Raw genomic sequence first — 27,500 nt, forward strand, 5'->3', positions numbered from 1 at the left:
TCTGTCAGAAAAAAAAAAAATAGACGAGGGCGCTGTGGTCATTGGTCTTAATCCGGATGACGCTGCTTTGTTAATTCATTTTATTTTTTCAACCTGAGAGACAAGAGCCCCAATAGAGAAATAATGTTTATCCCACGTTTTCTTGAATCTGTTGCCACATATGTTCTCTAGGTAACGCCGGCAGATTTTTATCCGAATTAGAAGTCCCGATTGCAAAGGAAAGGAATCTACAACGGTGAAGTATCAGTAGTAAGACATTTACCCCCGCCTCCTGCAGCTGGTTGTCTGCACAAGTTTGTTGCCCGCGTTTGCAATCACGTTGGTTAACCAGGAGCTGGTTAGGTCTGTGAGGCGAATGAAAACATCGTTGTTAACCTTACCGCGGGGGGGGGGGCGGAGACGGTGTTCCCTCGTCTGAGTGAAATCGCCAGGCGCCAACCAGAACATGAATTACTCGTCTCGCATTCACTTAGTTGTGGGTCCGAATCCCACAGGGCAAAGGGCAAAGGTGACGGTGTTGGTCGTAGCTGTTCAGCGTCTCCTGGCGTAGACCCCTCACCTTGACAACAGGGATGAAAAGAATCACAATACCACAAACGACACCCCTCTCTAGGGCAAGCTTGCTTGTGTGTGTGTGTGTGTGTGTGTGTGTGTGTGTGTGTGTGTGTGTGTGTGTGTGTGTAGTCACAGTATTACCGATAGATCGGGCCATAAGACTCTTATACGTGAGGAATGAATAAGTAAATAAATAATAAATAAATAAAATAGATAAATAAACAAAAAATATAGTCTTTGTAGAAGGGCTTCAAGAGTACCCGCGTAGCTTCGTTCTGATATATTTTTAAAAAGAAAATATCATAGATATGTTTTGTGATTTTATCAGAAATAAGTTTAGACTCAAACCTTTGTTGCAGTGCACAATGCAATAACTATTTTAAAACGAGTCCAGGATATGACGAACATTTCAAAGTACGTTTGCAAATATTTTTTGGTCTTACTATCGTAACAATTATAATATCCTGCTTTGTTATGCCTTCAACGCACTACATTGAAAGCAGTGTATAATTAACCAGAGTCTAACAAAGAGGTATGGAAATCCGTATGCTGTAGTAGTATCCATTCTAATTAATTATCAGTTCTGCCAGTAAGATACAGACATCTACGCACTTTAATTTGTTTGATTCAAGTTCAATAATTGAGGTGTGTTACGAGTCCGAACGTGTGTGCGCACGCACACACACACACACACACACACACACACACACACCACACGACTCGATGGCGCGGTTGGTAGTTCCCGGCTGCCACTACGGAGGTCCGGGTTCGAATCCCACCCAGGGCTGAAGTAATTTCAGTACCGCTCGTGGGCGAGGAGTTGTGTGTGTGTGTGTGTGTGTGTAAGTTCACAGCAATACCCATAGATCGGTCATATATGAGCTCTGAGCTCTCTTTCGGGAGGAAAATCGATGTCGATCACAAGTCCAAAACGTGATCCAAGACCGTGGTGACTTATCACACACGCACGTTCACTCACCGCCACTCCTCACTCTGTCTCTTTCGTTTACTTTGGGGCAAACTTTACGTGTTTCATTGGCGTGTGTCCAGAACTTTCTTTCCCCTCAGTGTCTTCCAGTGATGAGCGGTGTGTTGGAAACACTTCCAGCTTCTGAACACTTGGAGAAAATGTATTTGTCAGTTCGGAACCAGCCTGCCGTTGGGTGTCAATGTTTTCCTCCAAGAAATCGTTCGGCAACGACAGAAACTTTTCCTTTTCCTTTACCCAACTGACAAAGCCGGCGCATCGAGGTCTAAACTATCTTTACTGTGCTCAGCTTTCTAGTAAATATTATTTTAGAGTTCTCGTTTCAAGAAATACAATGTAAAAATAATATGTTACTGAATATCTTGTTTTAGCTTCAAGGGAAGTAATTTATATTACACATATATTGCAAGGGAAGGATTGCTTCGCGTGTGAGAATATTGGTGTCAATTGGAACCATATAGAATCGTAAGCAAATATGATTACGCGCTCGCGCACACACACACAGACACTTTTTTGTCCTTCTTTGCCCACCCTCTCCATATGCTCAGACCAACACAGCATTCTTTGATCAACGCGCCTCTCCACATTTTTTACTGCACCCAGCCTCGTAATCCCCACCACACCTTTTAAACACTTTATTCCAAACGCGTTTGTGTTATTCCACTCTGTGGCATTCTAATTCCAGGCCTCTGTTCCATACAGTGCCACGGGCACGATGATTTCGTCACATTCATCCCTATATACCTGTTTCGTATGAAACTTTTTTCCATTCATCCGTGCTTCCTTCATTCTTGAAATCGTCACCCCTTGTACGTCTCATGACTTTACTTTTGCCCACAGTTATTTTCAGTTTTTATTCTCTAACGTACCTTTCCAAACTACGACCGTAGTGTCATCCAAAAACAACAAGTGACCTTCCATTTCCCTTCATTCTCACACGCTAATACCAAACTCCTGCCCAAAACTCCCCTCACCACCCCATCTATATGCACGTTGAACAATTCCTGTGACATCATATTCTGACGTAGCTCGACCTTCACTTCCTGGAAGCTTCACTACTAATATGATTTTATTCTACTGTCCTTAGCATACTTCCACGTTTATTTCAAACTACTCTTCACTTAGTCATTTCAATTAACACCTTGCCAGCTATACTTGACTAACTGCTCTAAAACTATTATTCATGATTGTTCCCACCCCCCTTCCTCTTGCACGGTGGAAATGTGCACATACATCTTGCAGTCCACCGAAACAATTAATTCCCTTAGGCACTATGTCAAGGAGGATTAAAGATAGATTAAAGATGCCCAAAACCTACCATACATGGCAGTTGTAGTAGGGATGGACCTGTAACCTGGCTCACTCAAAACCACCGAGCCGCATGCGTGTTAGCGGGGTGTTGCAGATGAGGGACGAACAACGTCGAGGCAGGCCCTAGCCGAGCTTCCGGCGCGCCTTCACAGCGTGGGCAACTGGAACAGTACTGTAGTTCCCTTTCCCAGGAAGATCGGCTACCCCTATTCATCGACGGAGCTCGAGAGGCAAAGAATGAATACAGTGGTTCTTTGAGATGAATAGCTGTAGTGGGATCTCAACTTGTGGCGTTAGCACGCCGCTTTAGAGGTTCTTCCGGTTAATGAGTGTACCTATTGCTGGATACGTACACCAAGTAATTTTCTAATGTTAACATTTATCATTTCCCTTTTCGCCACTCCTTTTGTTGTACCGAAATCCTTTCATCTATCTCTTGTAGTTTTTATTCAGTTCTTAGTGACCAAACTTTTGACCGGTGTCAGAGAATTAATAATAATAATGATAATAATAATAATAATAATAATAATAATAATAATAATAATAATAATAATAATAATAATAATAATAATAATAATAATAATAATAATTAATAATAATGGTGGTAATAATAATAGTGATAATAACAATTATAACAAAAACAACATTTGATTAAAGTTACCAAAGTAAGGTTGAGTTTTTTGTTGTTCAAAATCACGAATCTAAACGCCATGGTTGTGCGCCTGCACTCTATCGACCCATGTACGCACGCTAAGGTTTGAGAAAGCCTCAGTGCAAAATATTGGTCGAACCCAATAAGCGTATCTATCAGGGACTGGTTTTTACAGCGGGCTCTGGCTTTGGAACTCTCCATTCTGTGTAAGGTGATGGAAGGCTGGGGGAATAGTCTCGAAGCAGTGGTCGGTAACCAGAGGAAGGGTTTAGATCGGGTTGCGATGTCTTCGGTGGAACTAATAGTAGTATAAACGGTAGCAATTGCACTTGTCTCCTCGATCTCATACCTGTCAAGTCTTACTTTTTTTTTCCTTTGCGTCTTCTGTAATTTCTATGATTTTCAAGTCCTACGGCGTAATTTGAAAATCTTACGCCTTTTCTCCTCGTGTGATGTTTCTTAATGTGTGTTTTAAACAATTTGAAATAAATTCCCCTTTTCAAGTGAAAGTATGAGCACCACATAATGAAAAACACTTCTGTTTAAAAGAACCTTTGTAAACAGTACTGTTTTTCATGTGTTCATACTGAGCCATTGTGTTTACATCGTTTTCATTCTGCATTTATTTTGAAACAAATATTGAATGACAAAAAATATGGTTTTCTTATAATTTAATTACCGTTTTATACACAAATTTATGGTCTCAAAATCTTACGGCAAGACACCACAATATCTTGACAGGCATGCGATCTATCTGAGCACTCCTACATACTCGCGGCTTCAGTTGAACCACGGTGAAAATAGCATTATACCTCAACATCAAGAATGCTAGATCACCTTCCCATGAAAATGCCCCCCCCCCCTCCCGTCTCCCCAAGGGACTTGTGAGGTGGGACATAAACGAACACTTGCCACAGGTACCAAAAATACTCCAGTCACTTCAGTAGTAATAGTGAAATCGATTGCAAGTGGTGGTAGTTCGATGTGACGTCATGTCGTTCGTGATTATAATGCCCCTGGGAATTGGTTACTTACCATTTGGTGATGTCCTTACTTTCACTGATTGCTCTGATCGTGCATGGCCTGAATGACGTCATCACTCGTGCGTACGTTTATTTTGTTACAGGATGCCGTTCTCAATTCATTTATAATGGCCGCATTTGGTGAGGCAATTTTGATATCTTGTCCATAGGATTTACACAGAGCTAAATGAAATTGCCTGGCGGCATCCAGATTGAAAATATAAATTGAGTATTTGAATCAAAAGGTTAATCAAGACGTCTATAAGGGTTTGACTCGGTTGAATAGAATCGTATGGGGGCAGATATAAGTTGTAATTATGAGTAGAAAAGGACATTATTTTGGAAGTTGAGGAACTGGTTAAGATTCTTCCAATTTATAACATCCAACTCTTCATCCTCCAAGGTTGCTTCTGTCGCGGCGTTGTATTCACCCCCCCCCTCCACCTCCTCTCATTCCACCTCCCGCGCGTCGAGTTGGAAGTGCACCGCTGTGTATGAACGGCTGTAACGTTCATCCGTAGAAAGGGTCATATTCGAAAGCTATGATCTATATTTCCTTTGAGCATAAGGCTGGTAAGCTGTATACACTGTACTGTATACACCATTTCGAGTATGGAAAATACGTTCAATCATACGTCTAGGAGAGGACATTGTATGCAGTCTGATTATATATATCTTCCATTGTGGGAAGTATTTTTGTGGGTACAATCGAACCATTTAATTTATAATTATGAAGTTTTCGACTTGGATTCGAGGGAATGAATGATAGTGCGGTGAAAATAGCCCCGGATTGGTATTGATCCCAGTGATTCGCGAAAAGGTCCCGTGGACTGAAGTCAACAGTGAACTTTCACTGGGAGTTGTAAAGTAACGGTACGCTGGAGAATTATTATTTTATATTGCAATTAAAAAGTATTGTTAGATATTATTATTGTTGATCATTGTGTTTTCAGTTATGTCGGTGGTTGTCTAGGGCCAGTGGGAGTTTCTTTGTATCTGATATAAATGTATGTTCTTTGTACATAAAAAGATATTATAATGTTTTAATAGAACCAAACTAAATAAGAAAAAAATAGAAATTTGTCGAAGTAACGTCAGAGTTTAGAGCCGGCTGGATGCAGAGATGTACAAGTTGCCAACAAGCCTTACGAGTAACAGGTACTTATCGATTTTATTGCCGTAATGGAAGCAGCTCATTCATCGTACATATATTTTAATGGTGTAAAATTTCTCACGTAAGATAGAACCAAAGAGATCATTTAATTTTTCATGGCGACGGTTTGGGCCTCTTGGCAAACATTTCATGTTGATCTGTGTTGAACTAATTTTGAATACTGTCAAAGAACTGGTTCTATAGGTGCTAGAACACCTTATTCGGTTAGTTGTAGTATTCTGGAAATAATTTTGCTAGATGTAGGTGACAGGAAGGCTCCGTGCAACGGTAAAAACGCATTGCTAGGTACGGGAGCCTTAGTAGTGGTATATAAGCTGAAAAACATTTCATGAATTTAAATATAAACTGGGGGTGCAGGCTGTGAAACTCAGTGCGGACTGCCGGTAACGGTCAACGTGGGCTGTGAGGAGAATGCATCGGAGAAACAAAAAACAAAAAAACAAAAAACGAATTCCATTAGCACGACAGTTCCGAAATTGTACCAACTGTGCACTAGATTCATAACACTTTTAGTTACAGAATACTTTAAACAAAATAAAGACTTGGGGTAATCTACTTCGATTGGCCCGGAGGAGGTCGATGGGTTGGAATGAATAGACGAATGGATTCGAGAGCGACCCGGAGGAGCCTTTCCTCCCGACACGTCGTTCGCTGGGTGGTGGGTGACGCAACGCGGTCGGAAGTGTGTCAGACGACGAACCAAGCTTGGCTGTCGGACGTACGAGTTTTATTTCTAACGAGCCGCATACGCACTTGCTAAAACATTTTGCCCATTAGTAAAATGTATTACCTAGCTCATAGAGTAGACCTTTACCTTGTATAAAAAATTCTGTTGAACGGAACTGTATTTTTGAAAAATATCGCGTAGTTTCAAGAATCACATTCCCCACCATGAAACTCCCCAGACATACGACGTTAGCGCGCTCTAGCGGCGGTCTCCGTGAACTAAAACTGTTTGTAAACAAAGGAATCCCGGCGCATGGATAGCATGACGTTGTGGCTATGTCTGTATTATTAATAAAACTCAGCAATTACACTGGTCATCGGTATTTCGCATTATTGGACACAAGGGAAGCGCGAAAATGGGTTTTAAGGAAGGACGCAAAAGCGCCGTTGTGAATCGGCCAAGTGGGGCGGGGCTCCGGCACATGTGGGAACCAATGTTTACGGTTTGGACGAACGTCGCGTCGTGGCAGCAGCCACGACGCAGCCAGCCAGCAAGCCAACCTGCTATCGGGGCCAGGGAGGGACGAAAGACCGAAGGCGTAGTGCGGCTGTTCCTTCCAGCAGAGTTTCTTCACATAAGGATCAACAAACACATGTTCTCTAGTAATAGTCATCACGAATAGAATTTATTATTCACCACCAAATTTTCGATTCATTCCTAGACATTTGTTTTGCTCTGAGCGAGAGCTCCATGTGCTTGCATTCACTTGCCCATCTATTCCCGGACCCTTGCATCTCGAGTGAAAACAGCGTGAACGTGGTCCAAATAATTATTGTTTCACCTTTGTTTAACACTGTTCCCCTGTTAAGAGGTAGAGTACAGCCAACAATGTCTGCATATAATCAATGCATTTGCAGGGAATATTGATTAAGGAAGGAAGGAACAGCGTGGATGTTATGTTGTTAAATGTTTCACAAGTTGAGTGTGCACACGTGTCTACTTACGCGCGCTCGCGCACGCTCGTTTGTGTATATGTGTGTGTACATGCGTGCGTACATACGTGTGTGCGTACCTACGTGCGCGCGGCGGCCATGGATTTGTTTTTATGTGTATACATATATGTGTATAATGTTTTAACATGGTTCCAGTGTGAGCATCATATATAGTAAGCCCTACGTGAGTGCGCTTGAACAAATATAAATTGCTATAGCAATGTCAACACTTGGCATCGTTTCATGAATTCAAGCTACTGTTACGTAAAACGTCGAAAATGCTTCTCTCGCTGTCTGGGGACTGTTTGGGACAAATTTGGGATGACCACAAGAACTAAGTTACCAGCAGTACAAAGGTAGATGAATTACAAAATACAGGTAATTGGTTTAGGCAGAGGCAACAGCATGTGAAGGGAGACAACATAGGAGAAAGCAAGGGTGTTCGGACAAGTTCGCTGGCTGGCTGGCTGGCTGGCTGGCAAGGCAAGGTCGGGTGGGGTGGTTGGGGTTGGAAGACGTGTGGTTCGGACTCACGTGGCCAAGTCTCCTGGGCTGCTATCGAACGTCTTCCACAGAGGTACACGGGCCGCATGGTGTTCTACAATAGTATGATGTGGTGCAAGAGGAGAGAAGGTGATTGGTGTGATGAGGGTTGGTTGGGGCACTGTTACTGTGGTGAAGATGTTCTATGTTATTGTGTAGCCTCTTGGAGGGGAAGAGTCTGTTCAACAGTGCTACGAGGGTGGGAGGAAATATCTCGATATAATCTAGCCAGTGGCGGTTGGGTGAGGAAGTTGCCACACTATGGAGGAACCGACCGATGATGGGGAACGTTGCACCGTCATAGTGGGAAAGTTGGATGGGGGCAGAGAAGGCCTTGGACGGGAATGAGGGAGAACACGTAGAATTCTACGGTGGCTGTGGGCGGGTGAGGGAGAACCACATTGAATTTGTGACAAAAAGGAGTTTGGTGGTATAGAGAACGTCGTAGTTTGTTGTAAACACATTCGAATTCAGTGACATGAGTCCATGATGTAGGAATTGCGAGATGTGGCAACGTAGCGGGATGTGTTCAACGATGTAGTACCATGGTGGGGGGGTGTTGCGTCAGATTGCCGTATTTTGGCTGGTATGACGCTTCCTAGTTCTCTTTTGGCTTCTCAGTCAGTTCATGTTCCTCCTATTTCATGATTTTCGAAAAACACTTTACTGGTTTAGTAAGATATGTGTCATGATGCATTTGGTTGAGGAAAGAAGTTATTAAACTAAAGGCCACTTCACACTCGGCCAATTTATGTCAACTGTTTGAGTGGAGTTTTAAAGGACGTCGGTTACATTTTTCTCTAATCTTCATATTTCAAATGAAAATTTGTTTCGTATATTCAGAAGCAGAATGACGAGCTAAGAAGTTAAACCTATTTGAGTGTGATACACGTTGTTGAAATGTATTTTAGGGAAATCTAGAATACTCCAGAATAAATTTTCTTTTTATTCAAATTCAAAACATTTGGCGCGAGTTTGCCCAGTGAAAGGGTGTAAGAGCCACAGCTTACGCTTCGTCATAGTGTGAATAGTTAATGCCTTCATCGTACCTACGATATCGACTGTTTTCATTAACTCCATTCTCGAATCGGAACGCATTCATTTGTAATGCTGGCTTGCATTGTCATGCTCAGACGAATTCCTAGGATTTAATGAGTAGTGGAGTATAGGAAAGACCATATCCCTCTTGCATTGTTGTGACCGCCTGCAGAGATTTCGTTATAGGAGCCGCCAGACGAATCTTTATACTGGAGTAAACATTACCTAGAACGGGGTCTCGATTTTACCTATTTGTTCAAGCTGGAGTCCGCCTTTCATTTAAATGAAATTGTACTGTTGTCTCAAAAAATATTGAGCTATTCTTGGTTGGGGACATTTCTTCAAGGGGGAAAGAGTTACGGTAAATTGAAATCACAGTTTTACTACGGAAAGCTATAAGTTCTTCCTTGTCCGCCTCCTTCTTTATCAATATAACCTGCCTATAACTAAATTCTCTCCCTCCTTTACTCGAAGTATCTGAGCTCAAAATGTCCCAAGAAATATGCACCCCAAACTATACGAAGTTTGTTCTTAGATAACTTCCTTAGTTTTCATATTCAGTGATATTTGGCGGTCTGCCATAGTGATGGAAACATGATCCAATGTTGTTGCCGGTGAGAAAAATGGTTTGAAACCAGAATGGGATAAAAACTATAAACAGGTTCGGAAGAAGTATCAAGATAAGACAAGCAGTGCCAACGAAGGAAGTGTCACAGAGTTTCTACAGAATAGAAGGGAAATGCCATTCTGTCCACATTTTCTTTCATTGTACATTTCTGCTAATGTAGGAACACGAGACGGTGTTTGCTTTGGCTGTTGTGGATTTATGTCAAGAAAAATCCTGTCGTTTTAGAAAGGTTGCAAATACCGTGTATGAATGTTGTTTGACTAGAAAAAAGTGTTTTGTTTTTAACTGATTTCTTCAGCGAATTGTGATATGCCCTTGGAACTAGGTTATCTCCTATCGCTTCCATTGCTGAATACATATTACTATATACTTCAGGAAATCAGAATAAACCAGTGCCCAAACTGGTACATGCATGAGATGGTAGCAGAACTGAAACATATCACCAATACCAAAAGTAGTAAATGTGCACAGCACAGAGGAGGTAGAAATGTGTCAATGGGAGTACGTTGAAGAGTCAGTCCATTAGTACAAGATAATTGAAAATGTATAGGTTGAGAGATTGCGAGATAACGTAATAAGGTCAATTGAGTTATAACGTATCGAAGGGGGATGGGAAATGGGGGTCGAATTATTGAAGACAGGATAGGGAAGTATAGTCGCATGTAAAGTAACACGTAAAAGATAGAATTTTATAGTAGAGCAGGAGAGAGGGCTCAGAAGAAACGAATAGACAGGGGACTGGGTAGAGTGAAGCTAATTCCAGAGCGTAGCCACTTCACAAGAGATTGTACCCACGACAGCTTATGGAGCATTTGGAATTTAAATGTGACAGAAACGTTAGATTTAATTGTCATTTAAATTAAATGCTTAAGAAGTATAGAGAGGATGAATGAAATGAAAAATAAGGAGGTGAGGCGGAGAGCAGGGGTGAAAAAGTACCATCGAAGATATCTGAAGGTCCGATTCGGACTCTACTACTCTATGTCGGACTTTATAACAAGAGAGTGGATTTGGAGCCGGTAGATGGGTTGATAAAAGAGTATTGGGCTACTTTGGGAATATGGAAAGGATGAGGACGGGGATTATGCTTGTTGTCATGAACTTATACAACCGAAGAATCGCAAACCCAGGATGACCCTCATGAAGAATGGTCACCCTAAGACATAAAGAATTGTCACCCTGTAGTCTGGGATGACGATTCTTCATGTGATCCGAATGAAATAGAGGAATGGGGGCGAAGGGTGCCTTGGATATAAAATGAATGTGTGTTGGTCAGGTAAGGAAGAGGACAAAATATAAATGTGAGTGGAGAGTGGTGAATAGATAATAAATTGACAATGACCGAAGAATTTCTCATTGCCTTCTCAAATTACTCGTAAGTGGGATAGCTTCGGTTGATGAGCCCTGCTTTTTCTTGCTACTTTACTGTTGACCCTTGAAGGGGGCAGACACGATCCTTCATCCACAAGGATCTATGCCAAAAGGGAAATCCAAAAAATTGTTTGGGAAGAGTTTAGAATGGGTGAAAGGTGGCATGCAACCAAGAACACTGATGTAATCTAACGTTTCGACTCTACGTCTGAAGAAGACGTAAAGTCGAAACGTTAAATTGCATCAGTGTTCATGGTTCAGTGTTTCCTTACCACCTTTTCCACTCAACTGTGTGTGTGTGTGTGTGTACTGTGTATAATTTTTACCTTAAGGATTTTAGTTTTAGCGACAAGAATTTGGGTATACTAAGACCTGATGTCCAAAGATGTCAGTGGTAGTAAAACAAATTGCGACATTACACAGCGGTCGTGATGTGATAGCGTGGTGTAACAAGCGGATGCAAAAATGGCACGCATATGTCGTGTTATGTGATTACAAGACACCGACATTTGAATTGCTTATTATATGTACAAGATTTCTGAGGTTGGTAATAGTGTGAATACATTGTGTACGTATGTGTGTGTGTGTGTTTATTTGCATAATTCTAGTATACAGGAATGGAGTATGTGCGAGTGTGTTAAGGCGTGCCGTGATGGCCTTGGCAGACCGGGTGTGTTGCGTTTGAACGTGCAAGCTCTCGCACAACAAGCATATCCTTTCATCCAGCATCCCCCTAAGCGAATGTCAGGTGGTTATCCAAACCCTCACACAACAAAAATCGATAGAAGGTGCCAGATCTCCAGGTGAGACGCCCTGCATGTGGAAGATTGTGGTATCACGGCCCCCACGATCCTTTACCCAAAGTCTTGGCACTTTAGTGATCATAGTGGACATCATGCCAAATTGACGAGTGGTCTTTGCCGGCGATTTGGCTGTGTGTCCATCTCTGTTCTGCGCCCAGCCGGGTAACGGTTCTGTGCGACTCTCACCCCCCCCCTTCCCCTTCCTCCTCCCCCAACTCAGCTCCCACCTCATGGTCTCGTGAGTCGGTGGCGGGAGAGTCGGAACGAGACACAGGGTACTTTTCACTGTTTGCACTTATCTAAACGTCAGATACGTAAAGTAGGGTTAGGTAGACGTTCCTGAACTCACACAATAATTAGTACACACACACACACATTATTATGTGCAGTTACGTTCCCATTGTGTTTTCTTGTCCCATGTAGTGTCATATGTTCTTTGATAGTAGGTGTATGTCTTCTATTGTTGCCCAAGATTTGATACATTTGCATGTAGTGCTGCAGCTGCTTATTGGTTTGATTAATTGTTGCTGATTCAATGTACTGTTCATTGATGTTTGTTGTATTAATGCTAATGTCATACTTGAAAATAATCTTTTATGCGAACACCGGTGTAGTGGTATAGATATATTATGTTTTAGGATTTCTTGCAGTTCTTGAAACATTCAATTTTGTGAGTTGTAGTTACTAAGTTTTGAAAAAGACTGAAAAACACCGATTTAACGAACACGCGATGAACCAAGACTTCTTTCTGTCCAGTCCCCTAGTGTTGTCACACGTCTGTGAAATGTACCGTGGTATTAACGGTCAGTGAAATTCTATTTTCTCAATAAATGGTGGTATGTCGGCAAAAATAGGATTAGATCTTGTACAAAACACACGCGACGTGGATAGTTGCTGAACAGCCTTTCTCTTTACATTTTATCCGTTTTGGAATCAAGCATTGGAGCAAAATGAAAGCCGAATCCGTAGTATTGAAAAGGATATTTTTTGAGAGCAAGAATATATAATGAATTGATTGGAGGCGTGGGCGGGATAGGTAATATGGGGTCCAATGACACATTCAGGGTCTGCTACGACATAGTAAAATAGTGCATTGGCGCCAAAATAGAGAAGAATTTCACTATGTATGGAAGGAGTGTATTCTACGAGTATCTTGTAACGACTTTGATAAGGAAGGGATGACACTATAATGCGACTTGCAGCAACCAGAATTAAAGGACAATTTTGACCCGACACCACACACCTATCCGACTGATGCCACAAAATGCTGACTGGTCGAAGTTGCACCACGTGCGCGCATTGTTCAGATTCATCATCCAGTTATATTCACGAACCTTGTTCGTGTGGGCACAGGTGGCAGTACAGTTGGTTGAACTGAGGAACATGTACGGGGAACAAGGGACGAGAGGGTAACTGTATCCGGCTTACAATGTGGGCGAGGTTGGAATGCCTTGCAACGGCGTCGCGAGATGCCCCAGCCGAGTGGCACTGCAACCCAAACAGGTGTCACGCAAGAGTAGCGTATGGCAGCTGCAGTACCAGTGGTGGTCGTGCTTGTGGCAATTGCGGTAGCAATGTTTGTGGCAGTTGTGGTGGTAGTGGTAGAGGATGGGGAACTACAAAGGCTACGATTGCTCGCGTGGTGGAGATAGCTGGCAAGGAGATGACCTACAACAAGGGAACCCTCATATTGCCTCCGTCCCTCGCGGGCACACATACGAGCGTTCGTGCACATGTACAGCGAAAGCAACATTCCTTCTCCCCCTTCCCCCCAAAAACATACTGATAGAACGAATAGATGAATAAATAGTGTTATGTTGTGTTCATGTCTTCCTTATTGGATAGGACCTGATGGCTGTTAGCAATTTGTTTTATTCACCTCGCAGCGAAGATCTTGGTCTGGCTGTTGCCTACTTCATTACCGACACAATATAATGATTCATTACTATGGCGCGCCCCCCCCCCTACGTTTACATGGTCACATTATACTGTCATTAATGTACAATAATGATTATTGCAAAGTGTTATTGATCGTGAAGGAACTGCTTGAGGGACCCGACAGCACAATTAATATTTCTTTACAATATTGATGACTATGTCAAGTTAATATTAATTAACTGATGATAACGTTATTGATATTTTGATTGATAATGCAGTGAGGTTATTTCTATTGATAAAAATTTAAATACCGATATTTTAAACGAATATGAACACGTGAGGGTCCTTACAACATCTGTAATCAAGTTTGTTATCATTCATCATGAGAAACGGGGTGCGTAAAGAACATGGGACGTGGAGGGAGGGTCAGTTTGAACAACAACTAACAAGAACAAGGCTGCGTCGAAACGGAGACGCCCAAGAATGCAGTTGGAAGGTTTTTGCTCACCGGCTTTATGTAACTCGGCTTGTGGGCTTGGCGAGGAGGAGGTGGTGGAGAGAAGGCGCGTGGGGAGGAGGGGGGTCCGGGGTAAGGGAAAGGGAGGGTGATGTTAGGGTCGAGTGGGGAGGAGTTTTACGACTCGATTTCGACGCATACAATATTAGAGGTACAAGGTATTCCGTTTAGTACGAAAGTATGTGGACTCGAGGGTATGCTGTGGCCAGTGCAGGCACTTCGGGGCACTAATGCATGTTGCACATAGTGATGTACCTCATTCCTAATATGGTAATAATCAGGTTTCGTGAGGTGGATTATTATTGTTATCGTTACCTTTGATATAATAATAATTTTGCGTCATTCTGAGTCCTGTAACGGCAAATGACCTTGAGTACGTCACGTGAGGTAGCTGGCGCTTGTCAGTAATCTGCATACTGATACTGAGCCAAGCGAGATTGACAGGACAAGTGAGCTATGCGCATGTCTTCTTCGTTCTCTTTTTCATTTGTTTGTTTATTTATTTATTTGTCTGTTTTTGTAAGGAACAAAGAATGGAAAGACGAACGACATGAATGTAGTATTAGTGGCCCGTGAAAAGATGGCAGTGAAGGTTATGTTTTGTCACCGAATAAGAAAACGTACCTACATATACATGTTAATATAACGATATGGTAAGACATCTGCGTGCTAAACACAACGATGCACTGGGGATGTTCGTGTAACCTCCATTCACCATGCGATTGGTTTACGTTAAAAAAAAGCCAATCGTAGAGGAACCTATTGGTAAAATAAGGACAATGATCAGCCACAAAAGCTGGTATCATATAGCGCGACACATGTACAACATCTCAAAATATTAAATTATTATATTGCTGGGGTATGTTGTGCGGCCATTTAGTTATGCTGTTGTAGACCGATTAAGCTAGTGGAAATGTTATCTTGAAGATGAACTATGGAAACAAGAACTTAGGAATAGAAAAAGAAACGTATTCAAGGGACCTTGACGATCCGTAATGATCAACACAGTGAATCACTTCACATTTTCTTAAGACGTTTGCTCCCGTATGGCGGCACACTAGGCATTTTCGATAGCATGCTACTCGCTTTTGTTACGTGGTTTGCTAGCAAACTCTTGCGTATCCGTCACACAGGGAGTGTTCTGCTGATGACTTTTTGGCTAGCGGCTAATGAAAACAACAGCAAAGATTCCCGGCATGTTTTCACAAACAAGTCTATTACTGCTGTAATCAAATGAAAAAATTAACTCCTGTTTCATATTGTTTTAATGCTTTGATAAATGGATAGTGGCAATTAAGTTTAGAGAAAACGTACATATAAGTAATGATATGCAATGCTTAATTCTATTCATATTCTATATAGAAACCCCAAGAATGGTGGCTCATTTGACCATTAGAATAAGCAAGTTATCCACTTTTCTCAGCAGCAAGAGTCAGTAGCATGCTACTCACTTTGGATACCAGATACCAAAGTAAGTAGCATGCTAGCGAGAAATGATTAGTGTTCCTCCACTTTAATTAACAAGGTCCCTGTGAATATCTGTTGAGGCTGACTTGTCTAGTCATTCCACACTGTATGGATGTGCAACACATTGATCTGCGTTTCAGGAATTTGAATGAGGTAAGGCGGGACTAAACTCCTTCGGTGCTCAACGCTTTCCCTTGGCTGGATAAAATCTATTGTCAGCTAGAGAAAATGTACTCGTTGTGAGTTTCGGTGAAATGATTTATCTAGGTAGACTCGACTCTCTGTTCGGGAGCGCGGCAATACCTCCCGTGAAGAGAAGAGAGAGAGGGCGTCTCGTGTTACATTCAGCTCTTTCTAGTCGAACCTCTTCGGTTACGGAACTGCGTGGGGGTCTGCCGAACCCACGTAGGATCTGTGTGTCGTATAGAAATAGAGGATCACATGAAGAATCGACACCCCAGAATTCGACAGGTGGCAATTCTTTATATGGTCAATCCTAGGGTGACAATTCTTCATATGGGTTATCCTAGGGTGATAATTCTTCATATGGACTATCTTAGGGTGACAATTCTTCGTATGGGCTATCCTAGGTGACAATTCTTTATATGGGCTATCTTAGGGTGACAATTCTTCATATGGGCTATCCTAGGGTGACAGTTCTTCATATGGGCTATCCTAGGGTGACAATTCTTCATATGGGCTATCCTAGGGTGACAATTCTTCATATGGACTATCCTAGGGTGACAATTCTTCATACGGGCTATCCTAGGGTGACAATTCTTCATACGGGCTATCCTAGGGTGACAATTCTTCATACGGGCTATCCTAGGGTGACAATTCTTCATATGGGCTATCCTAGGGTGACAATTCTTCATATGGGCTATCATAGGGTGACAATTCTTCATATGGGCTATCCTAGGGTGACAATTCTTCATATGGGCTATCCTAGGGTGACATTTCTTCATATGGACTATCCTAGGGTGACAATTCTTCGTATGGGCTATCCTAGGGTGACAATTCTTCATATGGGCTATCCTAGGGTGACAATTCTTCATATGGGCTATCCTAGGGTGACAATTCTTCATGTGGACCATCCTAAGCTGACACCTCTTCATGTGAGCCATCCTGGGTTTGCCATTATTCGGTTGTACTGTATAAGTTGATGATAATAAGCATAATTCTCACTCAACCTAACATAATCTTTATTCCACTGTTGATGTTCGGCGTACTTGGGTGAGAATTCTTCAGGTGGGATCTCATGGGGTGACAATTCTTCATGTGACCCGAAATAGATCCTAACGTATCTCCTTCACATTGGAGTTATACAATTTATTTTTTTTGTTTTTGACTAAAGGCGGCCTCAATTCAGCCTTTGCGTTCTTCCCAGGACTTCCAGTTCGGTGACATACTTAATAGAAATGTAAATTTTATTCAGACAGGAAGTGGTCCCCGCTCGCAAAGTGATAAATTTGTTTCGTTTCAATGAAGCAGAAGACTGGTATTGTTCTCAAATTTATTGTCATGCACGTAACTTTGAAACCAGGCATTCGACAAAAATATATGATATATATAAAATATAATATATATAATATATAAATATAATAATATAAAAATATAGAAATATAAATTTTATTCAGACAGGAAGTGGTCCCCGCTCGCAAAGTGATAAATTTGTTTCGTTGCAATGAAGCAGAAGACTCGTATTGTTCTCAAATTTATTGCCATGCACGTAACTTTGAAACCAGGCATTGGTCAAAAATATTCAGGTAGGGGGTAGAGGGGGCTCTCTCTCCATTTCACTGTACATGTCCGGGATTCATGTAATCATTTGTTCCCCCAGATCTCTTTGGCAAGTTGACATTGAGTCTCCTCGATTCATTTTGCCATCAGAACGAAAAGGGACAGGCCTCGAGAGCTCATTGGTAGTTTTGATATTGTGGGAGCGATTCTGGCAGTTAAGGTGGACGGGCAAACTATTAGTTGTCGTAGCTGAATGCTAGTTGTCGTTCTCGATTAATCTGAACCTGTTGAAACGACAGGCTTGACCACGTTGCCTGGAGGATTTTTTTTTTCTCACATTATTTTTCTATTGCATAACAGTGTCTTCTTGTTTTACGTTGGCTATACACCACATATATATCCTCTCCTTGTTTCTGTTGGTTTTACTTGATATAAACATTTACGTAAAATCACATTTCTACCTGAGGTACAGACTAGGCAATTCCCGTCCCTCGTACTTGAATTTATTATTATATATATCTTTTATTCCTTGTGTCTTTTAGGCTTCAGTAGCAAGTCCTGCAATTACTGCTAATTGCATAGTGGTTGGGGAAACATTTCACTTATAGTAAACGCAATGAGACAGAATAATTAGTCTTCGGCATCCTAATAAAATAGAATAATAATAATAATGTGTGCTTATCTAGTCACCAATGTGCAGCAGCCAGTACTTGCTTCATGATGTTGATAATCATTTCCAGATTTTTTTTTTAGTTCCGCATCTCCGAAAACATTCCAGCGTGCAGTTAGTCGAGTTAAATAGGTTTATTTACCTGGAATTGTATTATTTATGTATTTACTTGTGTGTTTGTTTATATATTTGTTTATTGATTTAGTTATTTATTTGATTGTTTATTCATTTGCTATTTTTCCTGAGAGCAAGACAACCCCAACCCTATATAGTAAGATTGCATTCGCTTTTTTGGCCTTCAAGTTACGGCCTTGTGCATATATTAATGATTTTGTTGTACATTGAACTGACTTGGTAAATTTGTCGTAATGTACTTTAAAGAAGATAAAAACGCGTAGCAACTTTGGTAGTAACCATTTCCTCGTGGCTGTTTTTGAAAAACGGGACATCATTTCGCCAACTTTCCCTAACAACTTACGGTCATGTACATGTGTGTGCGTGTTTCTGTTGCGTGGGTACGTACCTACCCCAGACTACGGATGGAAATTAGGAGTTAGAAGTGTTGGTATGTGCCGGGAATACCAGTGTGATGGTGAACAGTGAATGTAAATAGATTGAGTTGTTGGCAGGTGTGCGTGACGTGTGCTTGTGTAGCCAACGCATAAACACACATTGCTAACCCTCCTCCCTTCCGTTCTCTCCATCCTTTTAAAATCCCTTTTAGCCCAGTTTTTTTTTCTTTTTTGACTCTCACAGTTTCCATCCTCACCCTTTCTTCTTACCTTTGGCATGCTGATGTATGACTTTATTTTTCACATCTTCGTTATATGGTACTACATTATCTCCGCTCTCTCTCTCTCTCTCTCTCTCTCTCTCTCTCTCTCTCTCTCTCTCTCTCTCTCTCTCTCTCTCTCTCTCTCTCTCTCTCTCTCTCTCTCTCTCTCTCTCTCTCTCTCTCTCTCTCTCTCTCTCTCTCTCTCTCTCTCTCTCTCTCTCTGTCTCTCTCTCTCTCTCTCTCTGCTGCCCCTAAAGCCGGGTCCACCTTTGTTGCATTTCCACGTATCGTATCGTCTTTGCGTACCACCTAGTGATACGATACGGTGCAACAGGGTATTGTACCCACTTGTTGCGTATTCGCCTGTTGTATACGGATACGCAACAAGTGGGTACAATACCCTGTTGCACCGTATCGTATCACTAGGTGGTAAGCAAAGATGATACGATACATGGAAATGCAACAAGTGTGGACCCGGCTAAAGTTTTTCATTTGTTTTCGTGGTCTCTTCTTCCTTTAGCCTTCTGTTGTTTATATTATGTGCTTATTTGATTTGTTTGTGACATATTGCGTGATATATCCCAAACATCTACCAAACCTAAAACCTAACCAAACCTAATCCAGTCACATTCTGTAATAGACATTTAACTAAAAAAAAAAGACATATACATATTAGAAGTGACATTTCGCTCGTGTCACTGTGGTTTGTGCGCACTTTGGAGCAACGCTGTTGTATACAAAGAGGACAAGATACGAAGTTGTGATGATCCCGTAGTCGGGAAGTCGGTTGGTTCTTTTCCTTGAGTGCGTCCACCTGTTGCATGCGTCGTCTCCACAGTCGATTGTCAGTCCCACGTGGCCACTGTGCTCAGCGTTCGGAACTGATGCAAAGTAATTGTTGGAAAATTAGCAATGGTTAAGAAAAATAGTGTTTATTAATGTATTTGGGGGATCAATTTTAACATTACCTCACCCCACCCCTCTCCGCGCTGATTTATGGGGGTCTGGGGTGCTCCGTTGTCGCTCTGTGCCGTCGCTCAGGCAGACGCCATCGCTGAGGTCCTGGTAACGGTTTTTTTTTTTTTTTTTTTTAAGCCTAACTTTTAATTCTCCCAAAGCGTAAATTGAGTTAGAAAATAACATGACCCGAGTGACGGCGGAGCCCATCGTCTTTGTCGATCGATGTGTGTGTGTGAGGGGGGGTCTACAATTGATCCTAAATGGGAAATATATTTATTTATTTTCTTTCATTTATTTATTAATTTCCTGGCACCAGATTTCTTCAGTTCTTGTGGGTTAATATAGTAAAATCTCAAACTTATGTTAGAGAGACGCCCTTGTCTTCTGTTCAGACCAGTGGTTCCCAACCGGTGTGCCGCGGCACCAAAGGGTGCCGTGAGATCAACTGAAGGTGTCGCCAAAATTGAGGGCAAAAATAATTTTCGTATTACCGACTTTCTCTGTCATCCATTTTTGTTCATTAAATCATCATCAATGTAAAGATGAGTATTTTCATATTATCCAGGGACAAAATTTTGTTACACTGATGTTGAATCAACAAAATACTGACAAACTAGAATTTATATTTTCTAATAAGGGTGCCGGAGACTTCTGAAAGGCTTGGCAAGGTTGCTTCAAGCCAGTAAAGGTTGAGAACCACTGGTTTAGACCATCAGCGGTTTCAGTCTTGCAAGGAAGGCGGTGGTAGAGGTGTGGCCTACAAACATTTACTGCTGTTCAGGTGGATTTCATCGGCTATGTGGCTATGTATAGATGTATTCTTGTCTGTCTTCACATTTCCTTGTATAGTGGCCTAGTTATTGAGATATCAAAATGGAAGAATGGAATGTCGTGTAGCCTTTGTTTACTAATTTCTTTTGTATACTTAAATGTGCATTAAAATTAACAAGTAAAAGGGTAGTTTGATTCTGTTGAGGACTGAAGTTTTATTTTTTCTTCTTGCTTTACCGATACCGAGGTGATGCTACGGAGAATCAATAAAATACAACAGCCAGAATAAAAGGATAAGTACTCCACTGTAGTGAATGGTTAGCCTCTTCGCGATAGAGGGAATGCCACGGAAATTAATTAAATAGGGTTTCCTGGTGAGAAACACGCATCAGCACCTTTGTTTATATGTGCTTTTCCAGGTTGTAGGAGTTTTGACTTACCTCAAATATCTTTCTAGAATGGAGTTCTTTGAAGTTGAACGAAACACTCTTCACGTTATTAATGCCAATACTTGTGGTTGGCCCAGACAATTTCGTTCGGGGGGGGGGGGGGAGTCTGGCCCGAAAAGTTGTCTGATGCTAAGGAATCTTTTGGCGTGTATACATGGTACTCTATGTAGTGCTGAAGGGTTCGAGTTGTTGTCTGCATGTCTATGTATATGTTAGGAATGTAAGCTTCATTATATTAGAATTTTAGTTTAGTAGAAAAGACAATTTGATAGATTACTGATACAGAAATAACCTGATTTCAAACATGGGTATGACTATCACATGATTGAAGAAGATTGGGTAGAAATAGATCAGAGAATCTGACTTGCCAAATCCAGGCACGAGGACCAGATAAGGACTTCCCAAATCGGGAAATCTAGCAGTTCGGAGAAAGAGAGAGAGAGAGAGAGAGATATAAAGGAAAGGACCATGAGGTCTCTTCAACGGCTCTCCGGGACGCCCTGGAATTTTCGAAGCCTCCTATGAACATCCAGGTTCAATGTCGCATTCTCTCTCTCTCTCTCTCTCTCTCTCTCTCTCTCTCTCTCTCTCTCTCTCTCTCTCTCTCTCTCTCTCTCTCTCTCTCTCTCTCTCTCTCTCTCCATCTATCTATCCCTTCCCCCTCTCAGTCTCTACGTCTTTCTGTTTCCGTTCCTCTCTCACTCCCCCCCTCCCCCTCTCCTTCTCTCTCACTCCCCCCCCTCCCCCTCTCCTTCTCTCATCCCCTTTCCCCTCTCTGGCGTATACAAAGGAGAGACAGTCAAGGGAATGGGTCATTATCTGCAGAGACGAGGGGAATCAGTTGATTTGAACGAACTTGGACCGGGTTTGGCTTTGAGAGAGAAAGATAGAGACGGAGAGGGAGGGGGCAGACCTGAGCGGGCCCTTTTTGTCGTGTTTAAATGCATATAGAGTCGATGCATTGTTGTCGGCGACAACCCCGTTCGTTAGCGAGGGGGATGCCAAAGAGGAGCTAGAATAAAATGAAAAATACCACCTGGTAAGGATGGGGTAAGCACGAAAATTATATTTGATCAGGCGACTAATGAATTTCTGCCCCTTCGCCGCGCCTCACCACCTTCCCCAAGAAGATATTTTGTAACTGGAAACATTTAGGACTTGCCATTATTTAATGAAGGCGTTGGGTCGACACATCATTGACGTTCCCTCGATTCCAATCATGAGACGTATGTTTCCTGTCGTTTGGAGTGAAGGTGTTGACCATGTATTCTCTGCTGATTCTGATATTAAAATGCAGCCCTCGTATTGCTAATGCTGTTATAAATAGACCACACTTGGTTGTAAATCGAATTTAGTGACGCGAATTGTCTTTGATCGATGTAGTTACAAGAAAAGGGTGGGTACTGGGTTGAAAAAAACGGGGCACTGAAGGTGAGGGGTGTCATCATAAAAGAGATGATACTCGTATCTCGAGATGACGTTCGCCTGCGGCATTGATGTCTGTCTTTCCGCGGAATGAATCAAGTCGCCTGGCGTTCAATCAATCAATCAGCCATTCAGTTTTTTCCGCTCCCAGCCTCTTCCACCAAAATTACACATGGACTCAGAAATTTGCCTTACGAAGAGAGGCTTAGGCACCTTAACTACATTCTCTGGAAAGACGCAGAGTGCGGGGTGATCTAATAGAGATGTTCAAGTGGATCAAAGGCTTTAACAAGGGTGATGCAAACAAGGTCACCATATTAAAACAACAGGGCAGGACTCGCTGTAATGGATTTAAACTGGACAATTTTAGATTTAAGAAGGAAATAGGCAAGAATTGATTTACATATAGGGTGGTCAACGAATGAAATAGACTTAGTAACCATGTAGTGAACGCTGAAACTATCAGTTGTTTTAAGAAACGGTTAGACAACTTAATGGATGGGGATGACAGGTGGTGATGGATATGGAGCTGCCTTGTGTAGGCCTTATGGTCTCTTGCAGTCTCCTTCATTCTTATGTGTCGCACGACTGTGCCATCTTCTGCAATGTCGCTCTTGCAGACTTCTTTATCTTGTCTCTTTACTCTTACACTCCCAAAGATTGACATCTCGCGTTATCCAGTCAGTAGCACAATCGCTCCATCTGGTCGCCTACTTTCTGGCTACTTGCCCTGATCAGTTCCATTTTCACCTCTTTATTGTTTCTACATTTTTTCTCATTCCAGTCTGTCATACCCAACCTGTCATTTTCCCGTCCCTTAGTGTAGTATCGGCATTGATTTATCTACATACATACATATACCAAGGCTTTTTCCCCCTTCCAAGGGAGGTAGCCAAAAAGGGAAAGGCATAAAAACACTCCCACCCATTTCATCTCTAAATACACTCCACACCCCTCCCACCCTTCCTCTCATCTGAGCACCTCCTGGATGACGGGTCATCCCTGCACCCTGCCCACCGCCCTGGGTCAGAAGCAGTGTCGCAAGACACAGTACATCCACAGCGAGGCCGCTTCATTTAATCGGCGACCCCCCCTCTCCGTCCCCCTTTGCATATAAGGCGAGGACGGGGAGAAATCCCTTCGGGCTGCGTCAAAATTTACTCACACATACTACCCCACCCCCCACTTCCCCGCCCATTCCTCCTCATGCAGTCACAACATCATCCATATACAACCATTCTCCACTCACCTCTGTCTTCCGTCCTCTCCCTTCCTTCCTCAACAGACATTCCCCTCTTCCCCAAAGCCCCCTTCACCCCATCCATCCACCTCATCCTAGGACGTCCCCTCATGTTCACTCCCTCCACATCTGCCTTCCATACCTCTTTTACTAGTCTTTCTTCACTCATTCTTTCCATGTGTCCAAACCATCCTAATATTCTTTCATCAACCCTATCTCCCAAATCCTTTTTCACCCCTGTTCTCCTCCTCACCTCCTCATTTCTCACTCTATCTAGCCTAGTAACCCCCACCATACTTCTCAGACACCTCATCTCAAACACATTCAAACTCCTTCTCTCTTCTTCTCTTATGTTCCACGTTTCTGCCCCATACAGTGCTGTTGGCACAATCACTCCTTCATACAGTCTCCTCTTCGCATCCATTCCCAAATGTCTATTCCTCATTACACTCTTTAAACCACCAAGGCATTTACTCGCTTCTCTCAATCTACATTCTACCTCCACCTTCACTCCACCTTTTCCTGCTACACTTGCACCCAAGTATCTAAAACTATCCACTTCCTCCAGTCGCTCTCCCTTAATGTTCACTTCCAGTCTACTGCCACTTTCACCCCTTGTACATCTCATCACCTTACTTTTACCCACATTTATCTTTAGCTTTCTTCTATCACATACTCTCCCAAACTCTGCCACCAGCTTCCTCAATCCCTCCTCTGACCCTGCCACAAGCGCAGTGTCGTCCGCAAACAACAGCTGGCTCACCTCCCACTTTTCTCCATTTTCTTTAACCATCTCCAATCCCTGACTCACTACCCTAGCATTCACCTCTCGCACCACCCCATCCATGTATAAGTTGAACAGCCAGGGCGACATAACGCATCCTTGACGAAGTCCCACCTTTACTTCAAACCACTCACTCTCTCCATTTCTAATCCTAACACATGCTCTACTACTCTCATAAAAACTCTTGACAGCTCCCAAAAGCTTTCCTCCTATCCCATAAATCTGCAGAACCCCCCACAGTGCCTTTCTGTCTACCCTATCATAAGCCTTTTCCAGATCCATGAAAGCCCAAAAAACATCCTTCCCCTTTCCTATAGCTTTCTCACATATCTGTCTTACCACAAAGATCTGATCTACACAACCTCTACCAACGGCAATTAATGCACATTATCGCAAAGAATTGTAATTTCTTTCAAAACTACTCGTATTCTATTCTATCTTACCTAACCTAACCTACCTAACCTAACCCACCTACCTAACCTACCTAACCTAACCAAACCTAACTTACAAGCACAACTACAACGACCACCTACAACCAGCACATACAACTATCAGTTTCAGACATTTTTACATAATTTTCATTATATTTGTTCATTTTTATCATTTGACCAAAATTTATGCTCTTCAATTATCTCAAAATTCTTGCTACGTATTGTAATTGTTTCACATGAAGTAAGAGGTGAATGACACCTATTCATCGTGAAACCTAGTGACTTTCAAGTTAAAACCATTGAACATATCCTGCAAAATTTTCTGAATGATTGTAAGTGTGTTTAATCATCAGTGTTTAATCATTGTTGACAATTATTACAAGCGAACATCTGAAATGAGTCCAAGATTCACACGAATGTGGCATCGATCTAGATTCCATTTAATACGGGCAGATAGCGTGTTGTATGCATTTGATGCGAGTCCTCGCCAGGCTGTCCGGAGTGAAAGGAGTGACCGCACTGAACTCAGTGTATCGTGCACCAAGAACCATCGTTATATCGCTATGACTGTTGCTTTTGGAGGGTCTTGTGGACTTTACTTCCTTTCTCAACGGGAAAACTGGCTTCCGAAATCCAGACGGAAATGAATTTCCGGGAAGAACTTGCCAGAAAGACGTCACGTGTTGTATCTTAAATAACCAAATTAAAATGTTGCCAGTGTTAACATTATATTACAGGTATCCTAGATTGAACCAATTGCACGGCATTTATCTAATTATTTGGTTTATTCCTTCAATTGTGTGATGGCAATATCTAGTTTACAGATGTGCAGGTGCTTACCCTGAATGTGCACCTATCTGCTGACACCCGTCTTCATTCAGACGTCGACTACAGAACCATAGAAACATATATTTCGTTTTTGCATCAACACAATGTTGTGTGGATAAAGTAACTTTCGTCATAGCAGAAATACTGCCTAGACATGTATTTATTGCTCAACAACGAAAAATATATGTTCAGTTCTAATATACTATGGGACAGGTTGTGAGGCAAAACACATGACCGACCGCCATGGCGAGGTGGTGGAACGGGTGAGAGTTATACAAGAACCAATCTGCTACATATAATAATTGGCTTTTACATACAGCGCGCTCCGGTCTGCAGCTGTATAATGAGAAGACTGCAGCCAGCCACAGTATATAGACGAGGCCGTTGCGTGCATACTGAGCCAGCCTGAACAAGCCATTACCCACCGAAGGTTTGAGCCACTATTTCTGTTAACGAAGGCAATGCCTGACTCATTGTTTGCAAAGGGTGGTGCACCGCTTTATTCTACAGCCGTGCTTGCTTCACCGATTTCACAGGCAATCTTGAGACTGCATGTGGCAACCACAGCGCGATAATGGTCATGGCCATAGGGTACCAAATGTGCTGTGTATTTACGTGTGGAGTGTGCGTGCGTACGTGCGCATGCGCACATGTCAAATGGAAGGACAGATTAGCTTTCGTCAACCTGCCTCAATTTGTACGTGTCGTGTGTGTGCGTGCGTGTGTGAGCGCACGCCTTCGTTCATATTATTAAGCTCCCGATTATTGGATACACATACATATACACTGGAATATGTAGTATAAGCTGTGGTGAGAGCATTGCATTGCATTAACAAGATCATACGTATAAGTAGTGCCCTCCACAGTACAGTTAAGGGCGTATTTTGCATGGAACCGATATTTGCATGTGACTGATATCAGCCTGTGCTTGCCGAACTTCAGCATTGTAGACATTAGACGATCCGTGTGCGTGAGGATTGTACGGGTGTTAAGTCGTGTGTGTGTGTGTACGTTTGTGACGGGAGGCAAGACTGGTTAGAACGCCATTGGCCGAGAACCACGTGGGCACATGCGCAGTAGGTCAGTCGCGCGGGAGATCTAGGCTTTGCTTTGTTTGCATTGGCGGATGCCCAAAAGGGATTGAAAAAACCACAACATTTGACATATTCGATTACATAATATAGTAAATAGTGTCGTCGATGGGTAATGTAATCATGCAATTGTATGAAACATACCGCCACCTCCACCATGCAGATCGTTGATTATGGAGTTTTTTAATAGTTTCGTAATCAGAACGACGAAACTTTCAGAGCATCGCACTGGGAGTGGTTTTTGGGCGAAAAAAACAAAAAACAGTTGACTCATACATGGAAGTCATGCTATCAGCTGGGCTTATGCGTAGTTGCGCCTTGGCCGATCTAGATAACAAAATTAACTTTATTCGTTTGTTTCATACCTCAAGCAGGGAGAAGTAAAGTAATTGCCGAGTCCAGACGAAATGATTTGAGTTTTCGGTAGCAAGAATCATCAACACAAGATTCGGTAGCAATAGATTGGTCGAAGGACATGGGAGCAAGTTGATGTGGTATTCGCATTAATGGAAATCAAGTATAAGAGGAGATACAAAGTACTGGAACTCATTGTATGCGGTATTTCGAGTTAAGGCTTGAACAGGTTAGCATATTTGTTCTTTGTGTAGATTGCACTTGAAATGTATGGTTAGAGATTATTTACTTTGAACTAATGAACGGGCTCTGAGTAATGTTGTATGCATTTCACACACACACAAACACACACACACATACGTAACTGAAGGTGGAG

The 27,500-nt window shown here is 42.2% G+C and overlaps 1 protein-coding gene across 4 annotated transcripts in view; it reads left to right on the forward strand.

Moving 5' to 3' along the window:
• Positions 1-27,500, forward strand: part of Dip-C (dipeptidase C) — a 662,859-nt gene that overhangs the window by 431,224 nt on the left and 204,135 nt on the right. The window contains exon 1 of one of the 4 annotated variants that reach the window (XM_076208365.1): positions 27,309-27,353. The exons of the other annotated variants lie outside the window; for them this stretch is intronic. Within the exon in view, the coding sequence (XP_076064480.1) occupies positions 27,324-27,353 (30 nt within the window). The 5' untranslated portion in view covers positions 27,309-27,323. Of the gene's footprint in view, positions 1-27,308; positions 27,354-27,500 lie in introns of those variants that run through there. 4 annotated transcript variants of the gene reach the window in all.

The sequence above is a fragment of the Oratosquilla oratoria genome, chromosome 25, assembly GCF_046742065.1.
Source record: "Oratosquilla oratoria isolate Oo_2021 chromosome 25, ASM4674206v1, whole genome shotgun sequence".
Classification (NCBI taxonomy): domain Eukaryota; kingdom Metazoa; phylum Arthropoda; class Malacostraca; order Stomatopoda; family Squillidae; genus Oratosquilla; species Oratosquilla oratoria.